Consider the following 10,482-nt stretch of genomic DNA (forward strand, 5'->3'; position numbering starts at 1 on the left):
TTTTCTTTTTTGTGCTTGTTATCATTTATTGTACGAGTCGTCCGAAAGTCACATTAGTCAATTTCATAAATTGAAAATGGAGGAAAATTTGTATGTTTGTGCGAATGTACAGTATTATTATTATTATTGTTGAATCGCAAAAAGGTAATACTCTCAAATGTGCTTTTCCAATTTTGCCAAGTAATACAATAGTTTTAGCATTTTTTTGGTATATATATATATATTTGTGACAAGTAATCTTATAGAAATAAATCATCTGTTTTTTGAAAATTGGATATTAAACAAAAGGTATCATTGTGAATATTTGACGAAAACTATAGTTGATCAATTTTATCATTATTTGTAAGTAAATTTCAAAATTATGTTTTCTTCAAAATGTCAAGGACGAGTTAAGGTGACATCAAGTCTAAGTATGCATACTTCACATTAAAAGTAATGTAAGCAAAGTATAACAAAGATAGTATAACAGTTTATGTAATTTTACTTCAGTTGAAACTACGTACAATATAGATAACTCATAAATAAAACAGAAATTGTGTGTGTCTTAAATATTGGTGTTCCGAAAATAAATGTAAATAGGTTTGCAACGCTCTAAGTGAATTTATGTAATTTGGTAGAATGAAATAAATAAACAAAATGTCACACACATATGTGCACATATATTGTTATAAAAAATAAGTATGTATACGAGAATTAATTTATTAAAATTGAAAATTAATTAAGTATATGTTTCCCTTTCACTGCTCTTTCTTATCTTAATGGAAAACTAGTTACTCTATGCACTATCTTTTCGTGCGCCGTTTTAGAGGAGGTTTTAATAAATAAAGAAGCAATGACATATTGCTGCTTTTACGTGCTGTATGACGTTACGGGTAACATATTACCGAGGAATACCATTTGCAATGAAAAATGAAATATAAAATTATTTATTTTTTTCCATAAATAAATGGAAACATTCTATATATATGTCGGAGTCTGGGTGGACTTTCGGGGCGTTCGATGATCCTTTACTTACTTTACCATCGCGGATGTAGCTAATGTTGATTGGTACGAATGTGGACACTACAAGAGGCTATGAGTCGGAGCAGCGATAGGATGGTCGAGATGATGGTGACAACGAGTTCAGGTTCGATAACAAATCCACGGTCCACGGGATGACGATTACCAACGTAATACATGATGCGGATAATTGTCTCAATAACTCAATCATCAATGCGCCCAACGACTAACTAACTAACTATCTGCGTAACTAATTCTGATCCAAATGAAACTGCCCTTATAGACTCCTGTCCCCACTTCTCGGGTCAATCTTTGTTCTTAATGAGGGCCATATAATCATTCCATACCTTTGTCAGGTATACGTCCCACCTGTGACCGTGGCTACGTCTAATGACCCGCTATGTCACTTCGAGCCCGAACCCATAGTCATAAAACCAGATTGAAACATTAGAACTATTTCTCATTTGTATTACTTAAGTGTAGCTATAATAAAAGTCTGGATTAGGGTATTGGGGGTTTTCCCAACATTCAGGCCAGGAAATCCTGATGTTCTTTCATCTCCGACATATATATAGATACATTATAATACAAGTGACAAAGTAAGTATTCATATTTGTCTCGGAAAAGATTTCAGAACGTGCTACCAGTACAAATAATACTTTATATTAAATGGAAATTTTGAATTACTGCATTATGCATTGTTCGTACGTATCAGAGGCATGTTGTGCGGACTCCTCGATATCTTTAGTAGCTAAAAGCCCTTTGGTACTTTCGGCTCCTTTCATCCAGTATTGTACCTGTCAATTAGCATAACATTATAAAATGAAAAAAAGAATTGTGCATTACACATATATGTATACATATTCATAAACGTAATTACTGAAAGCGCGCAATAAATGTTGCGGGTAATCATAAAATTTAATTACGACGTTATATCAAATTATTTGTCTCACAATATTGAAATCGTTCGATCGTTAAAATCGTTAGTTATTCCAGAAAATAACGTGAAAAATGGTATGGTAAATTTGCAATATAAAGAAAGAGTTTCAATACATATGTATGTATGCATATTTTTTAATAGTTGTAAATTGCAGGAATTATCTATGTAACAAGATATCTATTAGAAACCAGAGGTACTGAAACGGACACCATAATTAATTACAATAGCCCATCTTGATATGTTATAAGATATTAAATTAATGGTCATCTGTCATTTAATAGATGTTATATATGGTCGTAGGAAATTATTTATTTGAATTGGTATACGTGAAACCTCAGAGATGATGCATAATATATGAACGGCATAATAATTAAGATAACCACATGTAATTTGCTTGTAACACTGTTATTAACATGCAGTTCTATGATTATAATATAACGTTCACTAAATAATGACAAAAGTACGTTTATAAATTATATTAATTGCAGCGAAAATTATTCTGATATTTATAAAAGGATCAAATAAATTAAATACAAACAATTAACAACGAAGGATATCGGAGGAAGGTAAATGAAAATGATTTTTGTTCGAATAAATAAATACATGTTTAAATAGTCGCCATGCAAACTGGTAATTAGAAGAGTACACAAATATTCCACGACTTTATATTTAAAAAACTAAGTACAATAATTAAAAATTAAAAATTTACCACTGTTAACAATCTGTCCTATTTAAACATTGTAAACCAACGAAACAAATTTGTGTAAATATAAGTATAAAAAGATCGACCACACTATGTAAAAAAAAGATGCAATAAATATTATAAAAAGGGTTCAATGGAATTTAGAATTTAGGATATCTTCTATGTTTTATATAAAAAGAATTTTTAGGTTAATCAATTTTTCCCATTATTTTTATAATATACTCCAGACTCTGTAGAATTAAATTGAAAATGATTAAAAACATTTACTGAATTAATTAAAAAGTAGACGCAAATGGAAATTTCGCCCCAGTTGGCGTAATTAAATATTAAAATTAAATAATTTTAAAGAAGGAGAGATTATTAGATAAATAAAAATTTTGATTCTACATCCGGTTAATCCGACTTCGAGTTGCCGCATTTATGGCTGAAACGTTAAAAACGCACTATTGTAAGTAAGCCATTAGAGTAGTCAAATTTTCCTCTATTTAGCTGTCCCACTTTCGAGCTATGTAGGTATATTTTATATCATAATTTTATACTCCGCAAAACAGACCATCAAATAAAAGAAATGCTTTTACATGGTTCCACTTATCCTCAATTTTTTATTCCAACAGCTAACGCGAAAAACCGATTAATACCAGAAAGTGGTAATGAGGTTAAAGGGGGTCACAACGAAAACAACCCTTTTCCATGATAGAGTCTAGAACATTTAATGTATGTTCTATATATTTGTTGCCTAAGTTCTATTTCTTGAATTGCATTTAGAAAAATATGAAATTGCATAAACATCCATATTCACTATTAATTATGAGAATTAATCACCTGTTTATGTAACAAATCTCTTCTTCGACCTGGAGGTTCTTTTCGCAAAAGAGGTACCAATATTCCTAGACAAGATTGAAATTTTTCTAACGCAAGCGCATAATTTCCTTCCGCAAGATACAGTTCGGCGATTGCTCCTATTTCAAGCCCATCCGCCATACTGGTTGTACTTTTGCTAAGCGTTCCTATCGATAAATAACCACGATAATTATCCATAATATAATAAAATATACCACATACACACGTAATCTTGCAGTAAATAAGAAACAAATCTTTATTGATACACCTAAATTTTATAAATTCGCTAGTAAGGAATTATAAAAAATTAACGTTTAATTAAAAACTAATCATAAAATAATATCTCTTGGTGACGAGACAGATTGTTGAATCAGCAGTTGCTATCAATTACAGGTTATTCTAGATGGATAAAAAAGTTTTCTGTTGAAACAAAGCGCACACCCCGTTTCATCTCAACAGGTGTAATAGTTTTAAAGCCATATTGCTTTTTCTTATTTTATTGGAATTTCATAAGAATATTTTATTACATTTTTGTAACGATGAATAACGAATCAATTGTAAACTAATAATATTAGAAACTTCCTCGTACCTAATTAGAATTATACAATGGCGTGCAACTACTTCATATAGATATTTTTAATTTTAACGAACTTTATGTGTTATAGTATCTATATGAAACATTCTAATTATAAATTCAATTTAAAATAAATGAAAAATCTTATCTGTTTTTGTATTTTATATTTTATGATTCAATGTAATTATTAAATAATAATAAACTATCTCAATCAATGTAATGTAATTTCTGCAACGGAAGAAATATTATTCTATGAATTTTTCTATATAAATTAACAATTAATTTGAATAAATTATATTATTTTCACATTTTATTGAAAAGGTCGTATTGTAAAAATTTTGATACAAACGTAGTTCGTGATACACAAATGACGCCTCATTTAAAGATGATATCCTCTGAATAGAATATTCTTTATGCTCCACAGGAACACATTTATCTGTATCATTACTATTATCTATACAGGATGCTTTCAATACCTCTGCCCTTTTAATATAATCATTTATGCGTGATCTTAAACTTTCTTTCCTCTTTAAATCAGTCTCACCTAATAAATTTATAATTTAGTTAAAATATGAATGTAATTAATTAACAGTGAACAACGTCAAATTTGTGTCATTTGTATTACTCTTTCTTACTTGTTACAATAGGAATAAAATATCTAAGAGCTTCACAATATAAATGTAAAGCTTCTTTCGAATTCTTATCCGCATCCATTTTCACAGCCTTTTGAATTAACTCTACCGCCTTGTCGTAATTTTCCTTTGTTGGCGCATGAGCCAAATCCAGGAAATCATGGGCGAAAAATTCATCAAACGTTATCCTCTCGTCAGGGTTGTGCCTCAACAAGGACATCAATAAATCCTTGCACTCCGATGAGACATGCGAGCCTTTCGGTAACTGTGATTTCATCACATCGACAAATACAGGAATAAATAATTTTCAACAATAAAGAACAAAAGAACAAAGAACAAATAATTTTCAAACAATAAAGAAATAAAAGAGACTCTTTATATTTAGTAATATTCCGTATATTTTGTACAGATCTTGTACATTGTATGTTTCTTGAATTAAATTAAAAGATTTATAGAAACACACAGAAACGTCATATAAATTATTTGTAAATATTTGCATAAAAGATACTAAAGAAGAATATCTGAATACTTCTGATATTTTGAAAGGTAAACTAAAAGTTATGCAGATAATTTTTAAAAGCAGCAAGAATTTCATTAATGTTGTCATTACTGTAAAAATCACTTTTTCAAAGATATTTAGTTTTCTGGTCTTTTGCTTTTAGTAGAGCATAATATCCCTTGATAGTTTATTTAAAGCTCTTCATATATCGTTTTATTTATGTTTTCAAGCCATAATTCTTATCATGGAAAATTCTTTACGACTATTTATGTATTCTCAATTGAAAGAATGTTGTTTAAATAACTCAGATTATTCTTTCCAAATGTCAGCAAACGTCAACAGTGGACTGCAACAGTTGTCTACCTAAAATCTCGGGTACTTGCCTTTATTAACTAAAGATGTCTCTTGAAATAAAATTGATTGATTACTTGAGTTTATTTTCCAGATGTTATGCTTTCGAAATTAGAAACAGTACTGCTATTCATTTGCATTACCTCTATCCTTGTAATTACATAATAAGTGATTTAAATCAGATTATCATTGCTTTTCTTAGCTGCATGTATGCATTATAGTACATTGTAACAAAAAAGAAATATATTATACAATACTAAAAAAACTCATCATACTTTCAACGTATACAAACGTCCAAAGTCAACATTTTTCTTAACACAATTAAGAAATAACATATCACCGTTGCACTTAGAACAAGTTTATACTTATGTACATATTTACTTCAATTCGCATGTTCAATTCACAATCACACACTGTTCGGACAATTATAATTTTCGAATAATCAAATAACTTTCTTTTCACATAAGGAAAGACTATTTATTTTGAATCGTTTTATACAAATATAATAACATAATATTTTAATGAGAACAAAAACTTTTCAGTAGAAAATTTCACGATGTTTCCTATTTTTATCCTCACTTTACAATTTCTTATAAGAGACCGTTTCTTTGTTAATCAATGTTGCGTTACTGTAACACTTAATTTCCAATTTTCAAATGTTCAAATATTCGAATCTTCAGATTTTCAAATTCTCAAATTTATTGTTATTAGACCGCGGATATTTATGCATTTATAAGGAATTTAAAAATCTCCAAATGTATAGGATGCGCATAATATACGAGAATATATGAAATAAACAGAATAAAGTATTCACTATACTACTTAACGAGTAAAACAAATTTCTATAATATCTATGTTTCATTTTTTAAGTCACGTTCCTAAAAATATGAAATTGCATAAAAATCCTCAACCTAGTTATTGCGCAATAATGTTGCAATTACGTATCTTTTATGCATTATTTATGCGTTATTTCGCAGCTTATTAATTCTCAATAAACTGATCGTTGCTCGAATAATCAAAGTTTTACTATCCTTAATATCTTCTTCATAAAATTTGCCTAATCTTGGAACTTCTTTGAGTACAAAATATACCAAATAATTTAAGCATGCAAAGAGGTAGTTTGTGCCAAAACACATAATTTATTCAGAAATTAAAAGTAACGAAAAATATAAGACAAATAAGAATACAGAGACAAATACAGTAACGAAGCAGTGCATTTTAATTATTCGATAATACTAATTATTCATTATATGTACACATAAAACAGATTAACAACGTAATCACCTTAATAGGTCGGCAGTCCTTGATTTTCTCAGCTAACTCCTGGAAGCTGTTGCTAGAATACGGAGCTTCGCCAAAAAGGCATTCGTACATGATCACACCGACGCTCCACAAATCAACACGAGCATCATATTTGTTCTTCAATAAAATTTCCGGCGCCATGTAAAGTGGAGAACCACAAATCGCAAATTTTGTTTGCGAATTCGAAAGAAATCGAGCGAAACCGAAATCTAAAATGAACGTAGACTAAATGTCGTCGAATTCGAATTGAACAAGTTGATATATAAAGAGGCAGCTCCACTTTACAGGAATTTGAGTATATAACTAAAAATCAATTGAAAATCATCCGTCGGGTTAATCAAAAGGTTTCTAGCGTTTTTAATAGTCTATCTATTTTACTATACAGGGTGATTGGTAACTGGTGGTACAAGCGGAAAGGGGGTGATTCTCCTCGAAAAAAGAAGTCGAAAATAAAGAAAAAAAATTATTCGTTTGAGGCTTTGTTTTCGAGAAAATCGACTATGAATTTTCGCTCGGTACGCGTGCACTTTATCTAATCACGTTCAAACGGATCTCACTGTAGATCGTTGTCTCGATGGAAAAATTAAAAAAAAAAATTAAAAAAAATTTGTACCACCAGTTACCAACCACCCTGTATATTCGATGAAGCTAACAAAATTGTTTCACAATTTCCGAATTATATTTAAGAAATAATTTTCCTGATCTTTATTTAAGTAAATGAAATCTAATATCAGGAAAATTCTATTATTGGATAATCTTTAAATTTTTTTTAATTTCGCTACAAATTTTTTATCAAACAATATCTTTCCAAATGTGCTGAAAATTCATAATCAATTAATATTCGTAGTAATAAACTTTTGTACCTTTAAACATGAAACCTATACCTTTCTTTCTCTTCCAAAAGATACAATTTGAATATTGGAGCTGTCTCCTTATTACTGGAAACTTCAATTGTATGAAATTAGAAAAAGAAATAAGAATTCGGAATGTAGAACGGACCTCCAACTTTTAATGTTAATTGTGGCCTTCTGATTAGCAATAAATTTTGGGGTTTCAAATCCATATGACAAACATTATTATTACGTAGATATTTTAGAGCGAGTGCAAGTTGTTGCAAAAATCGACGACAAATTTGCTCGGGTAACTTGTGCCTCTTCCTTATAAAACTCGATAGATCGCCACCATCACAGTATTCCATTACGATGTATATGTGCCTGTATTATCCTGAACGATAGATATACTTTTCTGCGTTGTTCAGATTAATTAGAGGATTATACCGCTCTTGAAAACGCTTTACAAAAGTATTTCGTATATATAATTTGGATATTAATGATTTTACATTAATTAAAAATTAAATTAATGTCTTTATAAATGTAAATCCCCTAATTATTCTAAATAATGATTTCGAATAAATTTTAAATATAAAATGACCAGTAATAAAAAAGAACTGTGTCGCCACCACTTGGAAATCTAATCTCCATCAATTAAGATCCTAAACAATAATATATATTAGAGTATAGTAAATTATTAATACTTTAAACAATATTAATAGAATATTAATGACGTATTTCGTTGATTATCCTCCATTTCGGAAATAAAACTGCAAATAAATCTTAACTCCGTATATTTCATATCACGTATGTTCATATACATATAAATATACATGTACATATGTATATATGTACGTGACATTTTTTATGGCGTTCATAGTCTTTTTTTACTCTGAATGTTGGATGTTCAACGAACTAACCCTTCGTCCCAAAAAAAATCCCTCATTTCGACGATATTCTCGTGGCGCAGTATTTTTAGGAGATAGATCTCCGTGACGATATTATCGATAGCCGACTTGGAGAGTGATGATTTGTCTACACACTTGATTGCGACTACCTCTCGGCATCCATCCTATAAAACGACCAACAATAGCATAGGGTTAGCCTCGCCTTGAGATAACGCTACTTTCAAACATCTTTTTCTGGCCGCCTCTCAATTCTGCGCTAACAATCGACACAGTTCAATGTTCAGTCATAGAAATACATTAAAACAAGTTGAATTTGAATGGATGACCTGTTACATTTTCTTACTGTGTTTATCAATGACGGGGAAAAAAATAGTGTAAAGGTTAGTATAATCTCGTAAACGATCGACGACGGAAACATCAGAAATATGTGTAATACGTTTTTAAAATTATTTACACGATACTAATGCTGTGGATTATCATTCTTGTTTAAATCAGTTAATATTAATTTATTAATTTTTTTGATAATAAAAACGTACTTCCTTTAATAAAAATCTTACTTAAACTTTTCATTAATATATTATAAAAAGTGTCAATAATTGTAACCAATTTGTTTATTGTATGCAAAGATATATTTCGTATTTTAAAATTACGACTAAACAATGATATTTTTCATAAGAGGACCATTAATTAAAAAGTTAAAACATGTGTACTATGTTTCTCCGTACTGTATGCCACAGTTTTAAGTGTATTATATGCAGCACGCTTAAAATTCACAATAGTCGTAGTGCGTACAAAATGCATTAATCTTTCATTAAATTCAAATTAATTCAAAACTGTCAGAATCAGAATTCTGTTAAAGTCATTCATTTACCGAATTATATGACATACATATATGCATATCTCATGAACCTCCATTATTGGAAATACAATACACAAATATTGCAAATACGTATATACAAAAAAGTAATAATATTAATACATATATTAATCTAGTAAGTTTTGCTGTTATATAATAAAATCACTAGAAATATAACTAAACACATCATATAACGTTAAGCAACTTTTTATCTTAAAGCAATAATTTATTAACACAGTATTAATTTTCCGTCGTATAGTTCAGATATATCTAAACCTAAATAACATGAAAATTTACTATTATGAATTCATGCATATTAAAGGAAAGCTGTGAAATAGAAATTATACATATTTTATGTTACAATGAATTACATGTGCAATTGTGACGCCTGTTAACCTAGTTACAACAATGCCATCATATGATTTGTATATGTACGTATCAAATCTCAAAATATACGTACCTTCTTAAAGGCTTTGTAAACAGTCGCGTAACTCCCCGCACCGATTTTTTCTAATAAAGAATAATCACTTACGCTGGGTAAACTCATTTTACCCTGTAACTCTTATTCAATTCACTTCGACATTTGTCCCGAATATTACTACACTATGAGGTTAACGTAACTTGACAGAACGCCGCGCCGTGAGCTTCTGCTTCTTCACTTATCGTTCGTACACACATTGGCGTAATATTCCGAAATTTCAAACGATTGTTTAAACTAATTTCTCACTCCTCACGTATAATGTATATAACACATATACAGGGTATATATCACGCAATTGTGTCTGGTTATAATTTCGTCACTAGCACAGTTAGAGAAAAATGTGAAAGGAGAAAGATGAATGGTTCAAAGAATACTATACCCATAGGGTCATATTTGTTATAGAAGAGTAATGGTGCACGTGCAATCAACAATTCTATTACTTTTTTTAATGGAATTGGTTACTTCTTTTTTTACATAAAAACATTCTACGTAAAAGAGTATTGAAGTACAATGATAAAAGAATTATTAGTTATCGAGATATTTTTAAAAAATACCTTTTGTTCATTG

The 10,482-nt window shown here is 29.6% G+C and overlaps 1 protein-coding gene across 2 annotated transcripts; it reads right to left on the bottom strand.

Moving 5' to 3' along the window:
* Positions 1-903: 903 nt before the first annotated feature.
* Aduk (unc-51 like kinase 3 homolog Aduk) lies at positions 904-10,269 on the bottom strand. 2 transcript variants are annotated; one of them, XM_069109472.1, is made up of 9 exons: positions 9,895-10,269; positions 8,591-8,742; positions 7,840-8,054; positions 6,823-7,049; positions 4,692-4,953; positions 4,406-4,600; positions 3,465-3,649; positions 1,565-1,796; positions 904-975 (listed from the first exon to the last, which is right to left on the bottom strand). In XM_069109472.1, exons 1-8 carry the CDS (start codon positions 9,979-9,981, stop codon positions 1,683-1,685), a joined length of 1,437 nt encoding a protein of 478 aa, XP_068965573.1. In that variant the 5' UTR covers positions 9,982-10,269; the 3' UTR covers positions 904-975; positions 1,565-1,682. The 2 variants fall into 2 exon arrangements, with proteins under 2 accessions (XP_068965573.1, XP_068965574.1); XM_069109473.1 differs by lacking the exon at positions 9,895-10,269 and having other exon boundaries at positions 7,840-8,064; positions 8,591-8,730.
* Positions 10,270-10,482: the final 213 nt, after the last annotated feature.

This window comes from Bombus flavifrons, chromosome 3 (genome assembly GCF_040668555.2).
Source record: "Bombus flavifrons isolate JBK064 chromosome 3, iyBomFlav1_principal, whole genome shotgun sequence".
Taxonomy (NCBI): Eukaryota; Metazoa; Arthropoda; class Insecta; order Hymenoptera; family Apidae; genus Bombus; species Bombus flavifrons.